This window comes from Propithecus coquereli, unplaced genomic scaffold (genome assembly GCF_000956105.1).
Source record: "Propithecus coquereli isolate 6110/MARCELLA unplaced genomic scaffold, Pcoq_1.0 Scaffold66, whole genome shotgun sequence".
Lineage (NCBI taxonomy): Eukaryota > Metazoa > Chordata > Mammalia > Primates > Indriidae > Propithecus > Propithecus coquereli.
The window spans coordinates 4859372-4880469 of record NW_012152618.1 but is presented as its reverse complement, the minus strand read 5'-3'; the positions used below and the strand labels follow the sequence as shown (position 1 = coordinate 4880469).

The following is a 21098-nucleotide window of genomic DNA, read 5'->3' as shown; positions in this document are numbered from 1 at the left end:
AAAAGAAAAGAAAATGAAAGGTAGAAGAAAGACACAGTGCTTAAAATTAAAGGGAAGACTAGCTACTTGGGAGGCTGAGGTGGGAGGATCACTTGAGGCCAGGAGTTCAAGACCAGCCTGAACAATGTAGTGAGACCCCATCTCTATAAAAAAAATTAAGGGGAAGAGGGTGGGGTGACAATCAGTAACTCCTATTTGATAAGCAGACATTAACAGATATGAGGAGGTGGTGGCTTCCCAAGTACCAAATGCTCCTGGGACAACCTGCAGGGAAGGGAAAAAAAAGATTTAGGTAACAATTATTGAATGAGTAAGGTTAGTGATAGGAATATTTAACAATATATAATTGTCACCTCTTTGACTTATACAGAACATTGTAATAAATAGAAAGTAGATACTTTTAAAACACACAAATATTTATTGAGCGCTTTTTGTTGTGACTTGCTGAGAAGAACGAGGGTGCCAAGGCCAGTGTGCAGTGTTTGGGGAGACCCAAACAAGCACAAGTGTAAGCGCAGTCCCCCAGGAATGTACAGATACCCCAGCATGATGACATCCATCAAAATCACATTCAAATGAAAGGACATGAATTACTTGAAATATATCTCTCACCTGACTTGGAATCGCTATGTGGAATTTTTGCATTTTGTATATACAATATGTAGGAGAGTAGCATAGTGGTTATAAGTTCAGGCTTTTGAATCATTCACACTTAGATTTAAATCCCCCATCGGTCAGTTACTCAGTTATTCTATGACCTGGGACATTTTATTTATCCTCACTGAGCCTCAGTTTCCCCCTCTATAAAACAAGGTAACAAAAATCTTACAGAGCTTTTGTGAGTACAAAATGAAATGATTTATGTAAAACACTTAACAGTATCTGATACATAAGTGCTCAAAAATTAGTCCTGTTATTATATATGTTTTAGTTAATTTGTATGTAATAAATGTTATTGATGAACTTGAAACAACACATAGAAGTACAATTTTGTAATATTAAAGGTTCTCTTTAATATACAATATGTAATTGTTTTATGTTAAATTTATCGTATTTAAAGAAGGAAATAGCTTATTGGCTTATTGTAGTGTTATCACTAGAGGTCTTGAGACAAGTTCCCTGTAAGAGACATATGATGTGGTCCACTAGAGGGCTCTGCAGAAACCCTAAATATATTAATAGTACCTTTCCTTGAATGTAGTGAAGGGGAAGCAACCCTGAGAAACCTGGACTTTTTGGAGACCCAGGGGCATTCTATTCATCCTGGTTGTTCAAGAGAGCAAGTGATAAAAAGAACCCTACAAGAACAACTTCTAGGAGCCACTTCTGCTGGAGACCGAAGGCTGTGCAGGTGGATGTCACTAGAAACAGCTGGGAGGTGCCAAGCTGGGGAAACCCTATTACTCTTAAGTTCATTCTCCACCTGCAGTATTCTACTGAGTTACCCTATGGGAGATCAGAATGACATAATACAATGGATATCAACTTTAAGACAGGAAACCAGGTAGCGTTGAAGCGTTCTAAAACTCTGGGTAAGGACTTAACCAACAGTAAGATCAAGACTCACCTTGAATCTAAACTGATCCTTCAGATTGCCAGTGGAAGTTAGGACCAAAACTGATGGTTGGGCATGTGCAAATGAGATGTCCGTAAAGTCCTTGGGGCTCTGGGGCTGCATGAGCCCTGAGCATCCCACCTGCAAGGGACCATGGCAGGGCACTTTTGAAGACTCACTATCATGGGATAAACACCCCTCTGGACTCAGCGTTCAATCGGGGATGGCACCAGCAATTGACACAATAGGTATGTCATTGCTTTGTAACAAGCACCACTGGCCAGTAGCTTGCGACTGGGTCTTAGTGGGAGCCGTGGGGTGGTGCTCGTGCAGGCAAGTGCCAGACCTGCAGTTGCAGCGAGAACCTGAAAACTGGGGCGGAAACGGAGCTGTGTTGCTTCCCAGGCAAATTAGGACTCTCCGGACTGAGGAGGTGGGACAGCAGTAAAAATGACCTCAAGCCTTTGTTTTCTTGTGGCTGCTTTGCTTGTGCGGACTTTGCATTTTGTTCTCCCCAAAAGAGCTCTCCACAGCGACCAGCCAAAATAATACGCCTCTAGACTCAAGACGTGAATGCAAGCTTTGGGAAGCGTTGCTTTCTTCCAACTCTCCCCGCCAAACAACTCAGGACTTTGAGCAGGGAAGAATCAACTCTTAAGCCAACGTCAAGCACCTCTCTTTTTAAACTTGTGCGACACTGTGGCTTAGCTCTCAGGGCCTCCCCATGAACCGGCTGGTCTTGTTAAAGGGCTGGCCGGGGAGGTGGCGACTGAGGCTGCAGTCCCGACCTGGCTGGGAGGAAGGGAGGGACGCGGGCTGCAGGGCTGGGCGCCCCAGGGCGCGGGGCGGAGCAGGTGAGCCGCGGGGTGGGAGTGGGGAGTGCACTTGTACGTGACGTTGGAGTTTGCAGCAACCTCCAAGTAGGAGGCTGTGCGCGCGTGTGTGGAGTGGCTGCGCGGCCGGGGAGGATGTGCGCGGCCGGGCGGCCGCCGCAGTGAGCCTCGCGGAGACCGGAGCCGGCGGGCAGCCCGGGAGGCCGGGACGGAGAGGGGCGAGCCGCTCGCGCTTCCCCGCGGAGGAGGGCCCCGGAGAGGCGCGCTCCAGCCGGCCCCAGGATGTAGGCGATCGGCGGCAGCGCTCCTGCAGGCGGCCGGCTCATCATGAAGAAGCACTCGGCCCGGGTGGCCCCGCTCAGCGCCTGCAACAGTCCGGTCCTGACCCTCACCAAAGTGGAAGGTAACGCGCGGCGGCCGCCTCGCCCGGGGGCGGCGGGGGCCTGACCCGGGAGTCCCCGCACCCCAGCGCGGGGATGCTGCCACCCTTGCGCGGGCTGGTTGCGGGCGCTGGGGCTGGGGGTGGCTGCTCCCCCTGGACGCGACTCCGCAGTGCAGCGTGCCGCTGCCTGCGTGGGGGGACTTGGCAGCTTCAGGGGCTGCCCTGAGCTCCCTCCCGAGCCGGAGCAAGATGCTGCGACGGCTCGGGCACCCTCTCCTTCCTGAGCAGCCCCCAGCACATCCGGCAGCAGCTGCACCCTTCGCTCCTTCCAGGCCTGACCTAAGGCTCTTGTCTGCAGGGTATGAGGGGGTCGCCCAGACGCTAACCAGTGCCCCCTCCCCAAAACACACACACACATTTGAGTTGCCTGGGTTTGAAGCATCCCCCAGCTCACCCCCAGGCACACCAGAGGTGTTGCCCACGGTGGTGGAGGCGGGAGAGGACTACAGCAGGCTAAGGAGACGTCTGCCCTGCCTGTTCCAAGCCTTCCCCGCCACCAGCGAAGGGACTGCCCTGCTCCGTGGGAATGGGCGGGGCACACAGGTGAGGGAAGAGCCATCCCCAGTCTGTAAACATGCTCTTTTCCAGGCCCTTGAGAGGGGTGGGAGGGGCTGTGAGAGGTCCCCAGAATATCCTCCTCCTTCATGTCGCCCATATTGCATGGAACCGCCCCCACCCAGGGGACAAGAGCCAGAGGTCAGGAGAAGAAGGAGCCCACAGAGGAGAGCTGTGCCTTACTCAGATACAGCTGTCATTCTGCTGGTGGAATGGGGACCTTGCTTTCCAATGCAGAGGTGGGCAGAGAGACCAGTCCCAGTCCTTAACTCCTCCTCCCAGGAGGCGGAGGTGGAAAGACTACCTCTCCCAGGAGCTAGTGACCTTGCCCAGGTGAGAAAGGCAGACCACCCCTCAGTCCCAGGAGCTACCATGGGGGCCCTTGCTTGTCCTGTGCTAACAGCCCATTCGTGCAAGCAGTGAGTGAGGGGCGGCCATGGGCTCCAAGACAGAGCCTAGCTTCTGCCACTGCCTTGGAGCCAGGACCTCTAGGGACTTCTGAGGACCCTGCATCCCACTGGTGAGTTCCTGTTTGTTACAATGAGTCTCAGAGGCAGTGAGGGCAAGACAGAGACTGGCTTGGCAGTTGTCTTCTCTGCGCTCACCCCATCCACAGAGGCCTGCACATAGCCACTCTGGTGCTATGGCCCCCATCCTACAGATGAGGACCATGAGGCCCAGGGAGGTGGATTGATTTGTCGAAGACCCACAGTTCATAGGTGGTGAAGCAGGAATGGAATACCTGTGCTGTCTGAGCGAAAACCCACGCTTATTTCAGAACATTGCTTTGCACTGACCTGCAGCTGCTTACCTATTTCTCATCACTTTCTATCTTTAGGAGGCTGATGTTTTTTTTCTTCTTGTGGTTGTTCCTTCTCTCCTCCATCCCAATCTCAGGAAAGACTTGGTATCAGTCATCTACACCTGAGTTTAGTGCAAGCACAACCTCTTCCAGGAGTGTTTGTATTTCTAAGCCTTCTCCCAGACTTTGCCCAGATGTACATGTGGGCTGGGAAGGGGAAGGGGTTGGATATTTATTTTTCTTAGGGAAGCTGGGATGAGTGTCTAGCTAACCTGTGAGGTCCTCCTGGGAAGTCACCTCCCTCCACCTGCTAGTAAGGCAGGTTGGCTCTGCTCTCCAGCAGCAGGTGCCTCGCTGGGGCAGCCCTAGCCCACCTGGAGCAGGACAGGTCTGGTGAGACTGTCTGAGCTGGGCGCTGTGGCCTCAGCATGCTGCAGGAGGCAGTGAGTGGCATGCCAGGTGTGGGTACTTCCCTACGGCCAAGCCTGGAGGTTGCCTTCAGGGAATGAAAATGATTATCCAGCCCCCTCCCCAATTAGTTCAGGGCTGCCACCAGGTGAGCTTTGAGTCTCCCATGCGCACTAACACCAGCAACTGCCTTACCATGGTCTTGGCTTTTCAACCAGCATTTCCTCAGAAATGTCTATGGGTAATAGAAACATTCATGGAACTAAGAATTGGGAAGATTGTGGATCAAGACTGGGCTCTGCCCCTCATACAGTTTGATTTGTGTCAATCATGAATACTGAGCCTCAGTTTCCTCAAATGTAAATGAAAAATAACAACCTACCTCAGCAGACCGTTGGGAAAGGCGGTGAGGTAGAGGTAGGTGACAATACCTAGCAAGCCCCCAGTTCCGGGTTACGTGGGACACGCACATGTAAATCAGCAAAAGTCTGCCTGTCAGGGCCTGGCAAAACCTGCCTTTGGGATCCTGAGCTCGCATATATCTCTGCCTGGTTTTTTTCCTTGGTGTTTTTATTCATTTGGCTTTTGGTCTTTTTTTTTTTTTTTTTTTTGTCAAACCATTTGCATCTTGTGTGCCTGTTTTGGAAGTGTTGAATCATTGTATTTTGCCTTGAATGTACAAGGCGAGGTGGTCCCCATACTGGGGCTATTTCTGTGTGGATGGTAGACAGGCTACAGGGACGGAATGCAGCCAGCAGGGAATATTTATTAGCTTGTAGAGTGTGTCATCTAAGGGGAGGCAAGAAGGCACCAGCATGCGGTACATATAAAACCAAAATAGAAAAAGCAATGCTTGGTTGAACTCAAACACAGGAAGATGGACAAGATGACTTCATTTACTCAACAAATACTTCATCTGACCCGCCTCTGCATCCTGGGACGATGTAGCAAGGCCTTGGAAATGCAAACATGAATAGCGCTAGCTTCGTTCTCATAAGGAAGTTTTAGTCTAGTGAGAGACACACAGACACAGATAGATAAATTGTCAAATGTAAGGTAGTAAGTTCTGGTGCAGAGCTGAGAACAAAGTATTTCGGGGACACTGAAAATTGAGCAATCTGAGGAGAGGTGTTCCTGAGGGGGAGGCCTTCTGAGGGGGAGGCCTTCTGAGACAGCCGCATCACAACCGAGGCTGGGGGGATGTGAGAAAACTTGTCAGGCACAGAGTCAAGAAGAGGCTGTCTCCGGTGGAGAGAACGGTGTCTGCGCAGGCTCGGCCCGAAGCTGAGGACAGTGGGGCTGGGCCTCAGATAGGGGCTGAGACTTGAAAAGTGCTTTCTGGTCGGATTGGTGGTGTCTGTCATATCGGACAACACATCTTGTTTTCTCATATCCTTTCGTTGGCTTTCCCCTCAGAAGCAGACACTGAATCAGTAGCATGTCTCGAATAGAGTCGTATTTACTGGGACCATCTATATTCACAATAAGCTGATTTATGTTCAATGAAATTACAGTCAAGAGGAATTAATAGCTGAGAACAGAACCATGAATTCCCCCCAGAGGCCGGCGGTGAGCAGTGCTGTGGGAAGAGTAAGGACTTCGGAGGGAGACGGACTGGCTCTAGCGCCCGACTCTCACCCTGGCCAAGGGATTTTTGGCTAATGATTAATGCTCTCTGGGAATCAGTTCTCTCATATGAAAGTAGGGGTGATGACATGCCCCTCTTAATAATGAAAATAATGATTTTCACTAATGAGTGCCCACCATGTTGCAGGTACTGTGCTGATGCAGATTGTCTATTATCTCTGTTCTTCCCAAAGCAAGGGCTTTGTTACCCCACTTTACAGATAAGGAAACCGAGAGCTCAGAAAGTCATTCACACAAGGTCATGGAGTTAGAAAGCAAGCGTCCCTGGTTTCACATCCGTATCTGCCCAGCTCCAAATATGGCAAGACCTTTGCACAACTGCATTCGTGTGAGTAGGAGAGAGAATTATATCAGCTCATGGCACTTTGTAGGTGCTCAGTAAATGTTCCCTAAAGCTCCCATCGCAGTGTGGCTCACAGGACCCATGGCTCTTGGCCATGCTCTCAGTGCCTCTGCTTTAGGGGATCAGGTAGTCTCAGCTGCCCCCAAAGCACATCTGCCTACTGTGTTTCTGCCAATAGGGTAAGACTTACCCTGGACTGCTAGATTATTATATATGTGAAGACCCAGCCATGCTGGCCCCATCCAAGAAGATTCTTGAGAAGTATACTGCCAAAGTGTTCCCCCACCCCAAAATATTTACCTGGTTGGCTAGCCCTATGTCTGAAACTGTAATGACAAAAGTCATTCATGTAGTGATCAAACATATTCCCTAATATGTGCAAGAGAATTAACCAGATGTTTGAGGGGCTTTTAAGAGGAGTAAAATACAATTCTTGATCCAAAAGAGCTTCCAAACAAGTGAGAAATGTCAGAAATGCACACAAATAAAGATTACACGTTGAAATGTAATTTTTTTTTAATTCCATAAAAGAAGCATAAAATAAATGCTGCATTTCGGCAGAGGGCAAGCTCACTTCTGGCCAGAACACAGATGGCCACTATGTAGCACTCTTGCTTGGCACCATTACTCCCTTCTTTGCCAAAATGACACAATATAACAGGACATTCGTTCCTATTGAGTCTGGATGTGGCTTCAGAATTCTTCTTCTCACCCAACTGCAGATGATGACTGTACATTCATTGGAACCACTTTTCCTGGGAGCTTGGATAGAGAGACATGGCAGAGGATGTTGTCCTTGCCCTCCACTGTCAGAGGTGGGAGCTAAGAACATGGTGTTCCTGGCACAGGGAGCCCCAGACAAGGGAACAAGCTAGGGAGGGGTGGCACCTGGAGACCTGTAAGCATCTGTTGGAGCCAGAACTGGGTTATCTAAAGAAGTCGGGGGGGGGGGGGCTAGACCACAGGGAGCTAGAGAAGAGAAGAAAATACCATCTGAAACTGAGACAGTCACGTATAGCAGTGGTGTTCAACCTGGGCTATGAAATCTTTTTTTAGAATAGAATAAAAACTGCCAAAGTCTATCAGATGTAATAAGAGTCAGAGTTGATCTGAAGGACTTTTATTTCAGGGGTGTGTGTGTGTGTGTGTGCGTGCGCGTGTGTGTTTGTGTGTGCGCGCGCGCTCATGGGCGTGCCCGATTGAAGAGGTACAGTGGAAACAAGTTTAAAAGTCCTGCTGGTTAAGTATCCACTGCAGACAAGAAGACACGCTGGGTAGTGACTGCAGCAGTCTGAGCCTGAGTTGCCTGGCTGAGTACTCATGACATCCCTGTGCAGCAGGTCCTAGTGGTATTCCCTGTGCAGGTGAGGACATGGAGTGCAGGGCAATCAGGGAGTACACACAATGAGACAGCAGCCTCGTGGTGTACCCATGTTCTAACCACTACACCACGCGACAGCGAGGACAAGGATGGGGCAGAGGAGGAATCAACAGGCCATGGTGTAAAGTAGAAGAGCTGGAAAGGGAGCAAAGAAAAGAAAAAGATAAGAGAGGAAACAACACCTTTGGGAGGGTGAGATGGGGGAGTCTCAAATTTCGACATGTTGAGCTCGAGGCCTTGGCAGTGCCCGCAAATGCAGGTGAGTAGCAAGCAAGGAGGGGGCAGAAAGAGGTGGCAAAGCCTGAGGGACAAATCAGGTGATTTGGGAATGAATGGGTAAGTGCAGAATCCTGGTGGCCACACACATTTTGGGGGATGAGGGAAGCAGGAGAGAAGTCTGAACGGCTTGGACCAGAGAACCCAGATAACCTGGCATCATGGAAATTATGGGAAGATAAACAAGAAGAAAGAGGGAGAGTGATGTGTCAAATGCAACCAAGAGAGGGTGATTTTGCAGAAACAATTTTAAGTGGGTTCTGGTCTGCAAGCCAGATTGCAAAGGGGGAGTGTTTGGGAGTTGGGGAGCCAGTGCGGGATACTTGGCTAAAGTGTTTGACATCCTGGAGAACTTTTAGGAGATTTAATAACAATAATAATAATATTTTTAAAAAGTGTTTGACAGTGAGAGAGGTCTGAGTTATGCTAGCTGAAGGGGGAAATGGGGAACTTTTGAGAGAACCAAGCGTTTCTATAAACTGGAAGAAAGGGACTGATTTCTGAGGTTGCCCCAAGAGAAAGGTTATTGACACAACAATGGCCAGGAGGAGGCAGCAGGCCCTGGAGGGAGCACAGGACAGAGAAAGGGAGTGATTAGCCTCGAAAAGGAGCCAGAAAAGAGATGCTGAGCAAAGACACAGAGAAATATGGAGATGCGGAGGAGGAGGCGGGAAGCTGAGGGACCTTAGCTGGTGACTTTGAGCTTCTTTGTAAAGTAGGAAGTGGCATCGTCTGCTCAAAATGATGGATGGGGATTGAAGGTTCAAAGAGGAGGGGAAGGGTTCAGAATAGCTCTATTGGGAGAGCCAAGAAGAGATTTAATTCTTAAAAGCCTTTTTGGCGAGTGATACCTTTCCACTGGTTAAGACATCTCATAGCTCCAGAGAAGGGTCTAGAGGGAAGAACAGTGGCTGAGGTGTCAGGACACTCAAGTTTCATTTTCTCCTCCCCCACTAGCTAATTAATATATGGGACATGTTGCCTCACCTCTTGGAGCCTGGGCTTCTCCTGCTGCAGAGAAAAGGGACCAGAATAGAACTTCCATTGGCTCCTTCAGCAGGAACATTCTATGAGTCTATTAAATAGCCTCCTCATTAGCGGAGATTGGCTTATCTGATTAAAACTCTTCACTAGCTGTAGTCAGAGAGGAGAGCTCTGAGGAACTGAGACCAAGGACATTAAGGAATCTGGCATATGGAGTGTGTGTGTGTGTGTGTGTGTGTGTGTGTGTGAGAGAGAGAGAGAGAGAGTATGTGTGCACACCATGCACACACTTTCTGGGGGGGTTGGTATTTCAGTGGGGGTGGAAAGGCCAGATACATGAGTACAACTTGCTCCACCAATCTTCAGCAGCAGGAAGCTACTGCACCTAGGTGGGCCCCCAGATTAGTAGATAGCACAAAAAAAACAGAAAGACCTCAAAAAGAAGCTATGTAACTTTCGAGCGTTGCCTGGGGCTGGCCCCAGCTGTCTTTGTGTTAAAGCCTCGGTGCCCAGGAATGATCTCAGTCACTTCATCCTTCACTGGTGCAGAATGCTTACTTATCCTTGAGTAGGAGATTAAGCCAGGAGGTCGTGTTTAACACTTTGGTCCTTGACTGAGCAAGTTCATTCCTGCCTTACTGATGCTCAGTGGCTCTGCTGAGGACTGGAAGGTATGTTTTTGAAAACGGTGTTTTAATTTTGCTCTATTCTTCTGCACATTTTCATCTAATACTCTATACAACCAAAACACACATGCTTCTTCTGATTAGAGGACCAGAGGTGTCATTCTCACCTGGCAGCTGCCCAGGGCTGCCATGACGAGTTTGGTGGACCAGTCCCTCCATGAAAGAAGGCTCCAGTGGGCTCCCTTCCTGAAGAGCTCCCGACTGCAGCCTCTTTGCCTGGGGAGGCTGCCCTGCATGTAGCCTGCCCTCTTATAAAACCGTGGTTTGCCCTGTGAGTTCCAACAGCCTGAACTCCAGTCCACGTACAAGTCAAAGGATCTGGGAACGCTAACCGCCTGGCAAGGAAAAACATCAGAAAAGGGGAGTGTACATGTTTTGTACATGTTTGTTTGGGTTTGCATGAGGGTCACTAGCAGCACCAAAATATCACCAGGTCTACAGCCCGTGAGTGCCTGCTGTGTGTGCAGAGGTGCCATGTGTCCCTGCCACAAAAATGGTGAAATTCCGGGAGGCTGCACAGGTCAAGACTAGCAGGGCACATGGATTAAAACTGATCCCCTCAAGCTCAGATGTTTTCAGACCAAGTATTGAAACACAGCGCTCTGCTCCCTCCCAGCAGTAGGCATTGACTCTTCCCCCGAGGCGCAAACAGCATTGTTTAGAGCTTATCCATCCTCAGTCGGTTTCCCAAGAGCCATGATTCACCTTAGGCCACGTACATTCCAGGATTGTCTTAAATCCACCACGTGAGGTGGTGTTTTTGGACACTGGAAAGTTATTCTGGGGATCTCTAAGGAAATGGGAGTAAGGTGGAAATGCCAGCACAGATGTCTGACTACTGAGATGGTGGTGATTGCAGGGGACAGCGGGTGGGGGGAGGCCTGACTCACCCCAGCTCTCAGACTGCTTCAGAGTAGAACTTCAGGAGGCTCTCGGAGAAGCCTCCCACCATCCCACTCCACCCCCAAAAAGCGACCTTCCTTCACCTCCCAATTCTCTATCCCAACCAGAGAAATAATTCCCTAGTGCTAAACACTCATTTTTTTTCATAAACGACTTCACGGCTGCCATGTTTTCTTTCATCTCTGCACACTGCCTCCAGGAATCACTTTACAAGGAAGGTTTAAGCAATTCACAGGAGGTAAACACATATGAGATAGTACCTAATATGTCTAATCCAATGAAGTTATTTCTTCTCCTACTAGATTATCACAATAAATACTCTACCATCTGCATTGCCATTCACATCCTACAGAGTGGTAGCTCTCGATCCATGCCTTCTACCTTCACAAAGCACAGCACACTCTCTACTATAATCCCCTTTGTACTAGTCAGCACAGGCTGCCATAACAAAACACCATAGACTAGCTTGCTTGCAAAAAAGAAATTCTTTTATCATAGCTCTGGAGGCTGGAAGTTCAAGATCAACATGCTGGCAAATTCAGTTTCTGATGAGGGCTCTCTTCCCAGTTTGCAGACAGCAGCCTTCTGTGTCCTCACGTGGCTTCCTCTCTGTGTGTATGTGTAGATAGACAGTGAGCCTCTGGTGTCTCTTCTTATAAGAAAACTAATCCTGTCAGATTAGAGCCCCACCCTTAAAACCTCATTTAATTTTAATTACCTCCTTAGAGGCCCCATCTCCAAATACAGCCACACTGGGTGTTAGGACTTCAACTTATGAATTTGGAGAGAACACAATCATTCAGTCCATGATGCCTTCTTTCCAGGAGAGCAAATCCCAGCCCAGAGTCCTATACACACTCGGCCTTTTCCATGTTAAAAAACGGAGTCTATCCTTTGCAAACCTGAAGTCTCTTTTTAGTGATGGGCAGTTCCAACTGAGGTGTTGAGCACCATGGCCCTGATCAGCTTTCAAAGGGAAGAATGAGAATACCGTCCACTCCCGTTGATGCTTTGGAGTCAGACAGACTGGCATTAAAACTGCATCTCAGCCACTCACTGATCTGTGTCCTTGGGACAGTAACTCTCAGAGCCTGAGCTGTCCAGTCTACAAAAGAGGAATAATCATATTGACCTGACATTGTGACAGGTATAAAAGGATATATAACAGCTCCTGGCAGAGAGCATGGGGTAAATGCTGGGTGTTTAACCACCACTTGTTTAATTCCCTATACCCTTTCCTTCTCCTCTACCTAGGGTCAACAGTCAAGTTTAATTATCCCTAGATCCCATTCCTTCCCTGGGACCTATGCTAGTCAGGAGCATGGCTGCAGCCTCAGCTATGTGTAAATAGTGGGAATATTTTCTGACCCAAAGTCAGGAATCCACATAGATCATCTGGCAAGGGCAGGTGGCATAATGAGTTGGGATATGTGAAATGAGGATTGCATTGGGACTCCTGGAGCATGAAGTGGCTTTATATGTGTGACAGCCTTTTCTGCAAGTCTCTTTCTTCCCTTTCCTCTATACCACTGCTTACCAAAAAAGTCACATATAAATTCACTGAGCAAGTATTTAATGAGTAGATACGATAAAACCTGAATTACATTTTCTGGGAGATGAGTTACACTTGCAAGCGGCCATAAACAAAAGCTCCTCATTTTGCAAGCTCCTCGTTTTGTAAAAGCTATTAAGTTTCAGGCCCGGGGCTGGTATATCCATCAGTAATCAATAAATGGGAAATTGTTTATCAGGCCCTGTCCTTCTCTGGGCGGTCTAGCAAAAAGGGGAGGCAGGAGCGGAAGTCTAGTTCCCAGAGCAGCTCTCAGCTATGTCCTGCATGGATGGAATTAGAGGCACTTAAGCCTCCAAGCCATGGGCACTCTAAGTGCTGCCACTTGGACTAAGCAGGCTCTACCAGGGGAAGATTCTGTCTGCTTTGTGCCCCACAGTAGCTTTGTCAATAAATATTTGTTGGCTGAGTAGCCTAAAAATGTAACTACTCCACCCAAGAGAAATATAAACATATATCCACACAAAAATTAACATGTGAATGTTCACAGCAGCATTATCCACAGTAGCGCAAAACTGGAATCAATCCACATGTCTATCAATAGATGAACAGATAAACTAAATTTGGTATATCCATGTAACATATTCTTTTTATTCAGGCATAAGAAGAAGGTACTGCTGACACATGCTACAATATGGATAATACTCAAAGACGTTATGTTAAATGAAAGAAGTCAGACGTGAAACTCTGCCATATTTATATGAAATGTCCAGAATAAGCAAATTTTTATAGAGACAGAAAATCGACTGGTAGTTGCCTAGGGTTGAGGGTGGGAAGAGGCAGGGACTGCGCGTGGGCACAAGAACTCATTTTGGGATGATAGAAATACTCTCAAACTATATCATGGTAACAGTTTCACAATTCTACACATTTGCTAAAAACCACTGAATTGTGCACTTAACGTGACTGAATTTTATGGTATGAAAATTATACCTCAATAGAGCTGTAAAAAAATAAATAACTGTAGATTTTATTGATGTAGATGTCAGTGGAGCAGCATCTCCTCCCACTGTCTGCGCAATGGTATCTCCTTTGCTCGCAGGAGGCTTGGGTCATGCCAGCCAGCGGGTGTCTTCCATTCCAGCTCTGGGTCCATTATTCTAAGAAAGGACTCTCTCTGGCACTTTGTAAGTGCAAACCCCCTGGAGACTTTTTCATCCAGGGAGTCAACAAGGGTCTACTTATTCTTAGGAAACCTCATAAAAGAAACATTAGTGTTCTCTTGGAAGTTCCAGAAGAGTCATTTTATTAGACGAGAGCAAATGATTTTTAATCTTTCTTGCTTTTCATTGTAGAAATGACTTTCACTAAATAAACATAAAAAGTGCCCAATTTATCATTTTCTCAGGGGAAAGCAGTGGACAGCTCATGGGAAAAGGACTCGCCAAATCAGTTGACAGCCAAATTAGACCCCTGACTCACCTGTTATGACCTGGAGTTTCCTTCTGCTGAGCAGACATTGCCTCTAGGTACTATTTTCTGTTTCACCAAAGAGTGTGACTCCTTTATAAATCCCTGATAGGTAGGAGACAAGCAGGAAGTGTAACTTTGCAGGTGGTGGGACTGACCCATCGCTTTGGTAAATTGTTTTGACAGCCTTCAGGATGCTGGGACACAGCTTAGAATGGAAGCTCTCACACAGGCATGGTTACATCTCACCATGCCATGACACAGCCAAGGTGCACAAGAGAACACTCCTCTTACACACACATGCACACACACACACACACACACTCCTACACACATACACACTTTCTCCAAATGCTCAACAGAAGCAACTCTGGCAACAGAACTGGCATGAGCCCACCTGTTCTCCAGCATCTATAGGTGAATTCAGTAGCATGAACAAAGCATTCAGAGGTGACACAAATACCAGGAGACGCTTCAATCCACAATTACAGCATCTGTCAGCAGAAGCATTGGGCGAGGGTGTATAATCTACTTTGCATTGCTCCTAGAACTTCCGGCTAAAGATTAGAATTTAAAGCACAAGAAGATCATAAACAGAGGGGTTGTTATCAGGGAAGAGGTGTGGGAGAGTGAGGGTTACAATGACATAAATAGTATTTCTAGTCCTGTACTAATGGTGATGAACCAGGACAGGAAATAGCTTGGGGCTAACTTGGCATTGATTTCTTGGAGGCAATCTGCACTCTCTTTCAGCTGTGATAAAGGAGTAAAATCAAACAAAGGCAATGCTTGACTTGCAATTTAGGAGAGGGAAAAGTAAAGGAAAGTTTCCTGCACTTGAAGATTTGAAGGGTTCTGAGAATGGATACTGCCCCCTTTGTTGTCGTTCTTTCTATCTGAAACCTGTTGGTGCATAAATTGAAAATAACCCTGAAAGTGGTTGGAGTGTAGGTTGCATTTTTTGCATTTCAAATAGTGGAGAATAAATGCATCTGCTAACCAAATTTGTCGTGTCCTCCACATTTATTCTTTAACTAATTCTATCCCTCTGTTATAGACATTGGAGCTCGCACTTCCTTAATAAAGTAGGGTCACTTGACATCTGAATTTGCTCCAATCCCTTCAGCAAATCTGGCAGTTTCCCCTGCTGTCATGCCTCAGCAAGGCAAGATTGGGTGTTGTCACAGAGGGTCGAGGTGGCAGCAGATTTCAGATCTCACCATCATCCTCACTGCCCACTGCCCATCACCATCCTCACTCCCATCTGGGGCAGATCACGAGTATTCCTGATCCTGAACTTTGCTCCTCATTTTGCTCAGTCTTTCTACCCTCCAAGGCCTGGGCCAAGCCTCAGCCTTTTCTGATTCTTGTTGCTATTACCCCAGCTCACACTGGCCACGCTGTCTGCAGAATTCCTGCTACGTCGTCAGAATCTCTCCATTTTGCATGTAACTCTTCTGTAATTCTTTCATGGTCTGTTTTGTCACTTTCAAATAGACTGTCAGTTCCTGAAGAACTGTAATCATGCTTTACATTTATTTATAGACCACCCAAAGCTCTTGGCACAGGGCAAATGCTTCACAGTGATTTCCTAGCCAATTGAAATGATCCTAGGATGCATTGCACTCCACATAGCCCTGTGTGATTTATAAAGTCCACGCCGTTATGTATAAGGTTAAATAAATGAAGGTTGAAAATACAATATGATCCCAATTTTGCTGTGTCAGTATGTGAGTGGGTTTGTATGTCCATGTTGGGGGGGAGGGCATCTTCTTTTGAGAGCTCTGTGTATGTGTGTTGCACACACACAAAAGACTAGAGAAAATGTAGCAGCAAAATGTCAACAGTGACATATCTGGGTGTTAAGATTATTACCGATTGCTTTTTCTTTTTGCTATTCGGTATTTTTGCAATATATTTAGAAAGAATATTTTTCATTTATGTGAGATAGGATGCGTCTAGAAGCATTGAGTGAAGTAACGAAATTGATAAGTGGTTTTTATTGTAAGAGGCTCAGTACAGTGAAAGGTTTGCAGTGAATTAGGTTTGGTTGTCCATTATTCTTTATGGGTTTATTCCAATGTTTCCCAAAGTGTGTTCCAGGGTACACTAGTCCCTACCACAGGTGTTACACATTTAAATAATAAGGGAAGCATGCATTCTATAGCAGCTGCTTGGAAATTTGAAATGTCTATCAGTCCAGAACATTCCTGCAGCAAAGGAATCTGTCTGTTCTAATTAGCATTTTCCAAACTTATCTGACCATGGAATCCTTTTTTCTTATTATGCCTATTAACTGAATTACACTTTGGAAAATGTTGTTCTATCTTATATGTGGTTATTTTTAAATAATATAGTACTGAGTTCAGTTTTGAGTGTCATTTTGTTTGTGTATTGTTTATATTCCCTTGGTTAGAGGATCCAGAGAGGCTACAAAGTTGGAGAATAACTTCTTTAATCCAAATCCATAGAAACAATTTAGCAATACAAAATTCCATGATTTTCTCCCTACATTGTTAAAGCTCTTCAGTGTCATTGCTTAGTTCTCTAAATTTTAAAGCTTAATTTGCTATAATGAAAAGATTAAATGAAGAAACATGCTGGAAGCCTGAATTTATTCAACCTCCTTTGGAGTCCATTCTTATATTGGGAGTTATTACTGAAGCTGCATTTTATTTTTATGTGGACTTTTTTTTTTTTCGTCTCCACAATCATCTTTTCGGGATGAGTTTTTGACAGTGATACTGATAGTGACAAATCTCCTTAACCTCCAACACACCTTGCAAATTATCCCGATCATGAAAGGCTGCAGATGCTAATTCAAAATGGCAGGTAATCCGTGTGTAAATTGAAATGTGCATGCTTCTGTCTGAGGTTGGATTTGCCTTACATTGTGGGAATTCACTGTGAGCAGAGGCAAGAGGTCCCTGTGGGAGGGCAAAAAGCAAGAGGAGGGGAGTCCGTCTTCCTTTTTGCTCCCTGCATCTTCCTGCCCTGCAGCCCAGGCACGAACAGACAACTTGTCAGAAGTTCAGAGGGTGGCCAAACATTTGGTCTTCCAAGAGCTTTCCAACTAGGAAATGCACACACATGAAAAGTAAGAGAAGGAGGGCGATTCATTATTAATAAAGCAGGTAATGAAGCATAATAGAGATGGTGTCAAACAGAATCCAGGCCAATCAAGTACATTATCTCTCCTTGACTAGCCATGGAACACTTAGAGTTACCTTTGGCTGAAACAGATACACCCAGGGCTGGCAGTTAATGATAGTATTAGCTAACACCTGTATAATAGGCTACGTTGAATCAAGATTTTGCCGCACAGAATTATAATGTTTCAGAAAGTATGACCTACCAAACTCAGTTTAACGTTATTAAAGTTATTTCAATTACTGTTAAGTTTAAACAACATGTACAGGAGAGTACCTTGACTCCAATAAATTTCATACTCATTTCTTGGACCCCTGTAGTGTAGATGGCCTCTTAGTACTTGTGTCTCCCGTTCGGCTAAGTTCCAGGCAGGATCTATCAAAGGCAAGCACGCTGCCTTCTGGAAATTCGCATCTGCCCCTAGTTACACCTGACAAAAGCTAACCAGACACCAGCCGCAGTTCTGTTTAAATTTCCAGCTGACTGACAGACACACAGTCATGAATGAAAAGCAAACAGTGGACAATACCACTTTTCACCTTCTCTTGGTCTGCGGGAACAGGCTTTGGGCTGCAGACTGGTTTCCAGAAATCACACAGCCCCCGAATGGAGTGTCTGTGGCCTTTCACACACCAGCTGCCAGAGGTTGTGGTTTTTAAGTAAAGCTTGGAAGTGGGACTGGAGGCTGTCAGCCGGAAGCCAGTTAAAGCAGATAGAAAACTAAGAGGGGCTGGGGAGTCTATTTTTTGCTGTACATGCGAAATAAAAGGAGAGTCTTGGCATCCTGTGCCTTTTAGTAACGGGCAGGGAGGAGCTTCTGCCAAGGTCCTGGGACCCTTTAGAGGTCAAGACCTCCTGCTGTAGGGGCTGCTAGCATTGCCCAGCACCCAGTAGCGGGGCGCGGACACAAGCAAGAGTGAAAATATTTCAGCCGCTCTGTGTGTCCTGGAGGAGTGTTTCCCAAAGCAAGTAGATGACCTGCGAAAATGCAGATTCTAATTCAAGGGTGTGGGGTGTGGCCTAGAGTCTGCATCTCCAGCAAGCTCCCCTGGGGGAGGCGGGGGAGGATGCTGATGCTGCCGGGCCCATGGACCACACTTGGAAGGCCAAGGTTCTGGAGGATGGAAGATCGAGTGAAAACGTCTTCTATTGCAGTTCTGCATCACATGGATGTCGGGGAAGCTGCGCCCCCAATCTTCCCGCCCCGCAAGCGGCTGGATGTGACAAGGGCTGCAGGGTGGGGGCCCCGGGCGCGAGGGGTGCCTGGCGAGGGGAAGGTCTGCGGCCAACTAACCACGCGCCCTTGTCTTCCCCAGGGGAGGAGCGCCCCCGGGACTCCCCGGGCCCGGCGGAGGCCCAGGCGCCGGCCGGGGCAGAGGCCGGCGGGAGAGGGAGCCGCCGCTGCTGGACGTGCTCCCGGGCGCAGCTCAAGAAGGTCTTCTGGGGCGTGGCGGTCGTGCTGTGCGTGTGCGCGTCCTGGGCCGGCTCCACGCAGCTCGCCAAGCAGACCTTCCGGAAGTTCGACGCGCCCTTCACCCTGACGTGGTTTGCCACCAACTGGAACTTTCTGTTCTTCCCGTTGTACTACGCGGGGCACGTCTGCAAGTCCGCAGAGAAGCAGTCTGTGAAGCAGAGATACAGGTAGGCGCCCCCGGGACTGCCCCTGGTGGCCGCGCCTGCAAGGGCGGTGGGAGGAGCGAGCGGTGACGTGTGGCAGTCAGTGCACCTGCTCTCTCAGTGAGCTCAGGGGCAGAATTCTCTCTTGGTGGCAAAAGCCTCCTGCCCTTCAGTCCCGGGAGCTCCTTTATATGACAGAGGAGCAGGCAGCATCTTCCAGAGAGGGCCAGCGGTAGGAGGGAGCCGAGCTCTGCGGGGTGAGGACAGCAAGTCCCTGGAGCCAGGTGACTTGGCTGCGGGCTCCCAGTAGCTTATGTCTTTCGTGGAGATGTTCACAGCAAAGACTTCCTTACTCATTTCCTTTCTAATCCAAGACATTTCCTCCTTTGGGTATGTAATCGCATGGGTCTGAGTATCTGGCAGTGTGCTGAGCCAAACCAAAGCAGTGTCTGGACTTTGTTGACTCTATTTTCTCATATGAAGTCCGCTGGAATGACGCCCCTTTCAAAAGGAGGCCAGTAACCCTGACCTCAACCCCCTACCTCAATACAAAGCAGGGCTCCCCCAGGCCTCTCCAAGAGTCACGTTGCTGGTGCTGACCCCTGGCACTCATCTGTGCGAATAAGTGCATCTCATGTTTGCCCAAGGTGTAGATCCCCCGTGGGTTGTGTCAAGGGCCGGCCCAACTCAGGCCTAGTCAAAAAAACCCAGGAGAGAATGCTGGCTAAGTTGACACAGTAGGCCCTGGAAACTTGTCTTTTTTCAGTCCCAGAGGTGAACAAAAATTGAAAGTTGAGGAGTCTTCACTCCTCCCCACCCTCCCAAACACATGCCCTGATAAAATTGCCATGTCCCATTGACCACCTGCTTAAGATTTCAACCCTGTTCTGGAGTTGCCCTTAGTCCCAAGGTAACTAAAAACATATTTGGGTCCAAGGAGCAAAGAGGTTTGGGAATGGAGGTCTAGACTCGAACCAGAATTTCTCTCTGGGAATCCACCATAATGTCACAATGAAGTTATAGATGGAGGTGTGGGCACCATGCTTTTTTAATGGTCAGAGGGAATTTGGCCTGGCTTCTTTAAAAGACCAACTTGCAAATCAGAGCAGAAATTCTAGAGGAAGGGGCTCCGATGGAGCTTGAATTGAGTCACACAGCCAGTCTCCCGGGTCCTCTTAGTGAAAAGGATTTGGAGCAAAGGATTCTGATCGTCAGTGTTGACTTAAACCAATTGCTCATGGACCAGCCAGAAATTACTAAGGAGGCACTTAATGCGCCTCTTCTGAATAGCAGTCATAACCAGACTGAAACAAATACATTTAGAAAACTCAGTAGGGCCCAAGATTTTCCCAAAAGCGAGAGTAAAATAATGGCCTGCTTCTAGTCGCAGAGAATAGCACATATTCAGTAAATGATGTATTTAACAGTTAAGTAGCCCTAAGTGTATTTAATTGTAATTAGGAGTTTGTCTTTCTTTAAACTGATGGGAAGAGTATGCTGCTGCCTCTAACAAAAGACTAAAAGTGAGTTTACTGTGCCCTTTCTTGATAAAGAATTACTGGGAGAGAAGAAATGCTTCTCTCCTGCTACCTTCAACTGTGTAGGCTGAAAAAGGGCCCCCAAACAGTAGTACCAGCTGCTGTCCCAAACATGCACCAAGGCCACTGCTTACCTGTGGAAAATCAAGGCTCTGCCAGCCACTTAGGGCTGGTCTGGCACCACTTGAACTATTGTGCTGAAAACCATGCAGAAGGCATCAAGATCAGTGGTGGTTAAAAGGTCAAGGTAGGAAAAAATGAAAGGTCATTGAAAGAGATTAGTTATACATAGCAAGACATTAACACCTTGATTTCAGTCTATTATCTTTCTATAAAAAGTGTCCAAAAAGAATCACAAAAGAGGCCGGGCGCGGTGGCTCACGCCTGTAATCCTAGCTCTCTGGGAGGCCGAGGCAGGCGGATTATTTGAGCTCAGGAGTTCGAGACCAGCGAGCAAGAGCGAGACCCCGTCTCTACTAAAAATAGAAAGAAATTAATTGGACAACTAAAAATATATAGAAAAAATTAGCCAGGCATGGTGGCGCATGCCTGTAGTCCCAGCTACTCGGGAGGCTGAGGCAGGAGGATCGCTTGAGCCCAGGAGTTTGAGGTTGCTTTGAGCGGGCTCCTAACAATCCTTAAAAAAAAAAAAAAAAAAAAAAAAAGAAAAGAAAAGAATCACAAAAGAATTACAATGTCTGCTCTGTTAGCTGGGGGCAGGGGGGTAATTCCAACTTGATTAGTGAAGCTGGTTAAAACCCTGCTTTTAATTTCTATCACAATGCTTTGCTTCACCTCTTAAAAATAAATCTTTGTGCTTGTAAGCTGCATTGGCTCTGTGGCTAAGCAGAGCTGCTAATTTACCAACCAATTATTGGGTGTGTCAATCAAGCCATGCACTCCATTGGAGAGGCGAAGAGAGACTCTTTCTCAAAAAAGGGAGAGAAAAATTTTTAACATCACAGACCTTCCTTAGGAAATCACGACTCTGTCACAGC

At 47.3% G+C, this 21098-nt stretch overlaps 1 protein-coding gene across 2 annotated transcripts in view; it reads left to right on the top strand.

Moving 5' to 3' along the window:
* SLC35F3 (solute carrier family 35, member F3) overlaps positions 1-21098 on the top strand; it is a 378565-nt gene that overhangs the window by 271814 nt on the left and 85653 nt on the right. The window contains exons 1-2 of one of the 2 annotated variants that reach the window (XM_012660175.1): positions 2447-2791; positions 18262-18586. In XM_012660175.1, the coding sequence (XP_012515629.1) occupies positions 2716-2791; positions 18262-18586 (401 nt within the window). In that variant the 5' untranslated portion in view covers positions 2447-2715. Of the gene's footprint in view, positions 1-2446; positions 2792-18261; positions 18587-21098 lie in introns of those variants that run through there. The other variant, XM_012660174.1, reaches the window with a different exon arrangement.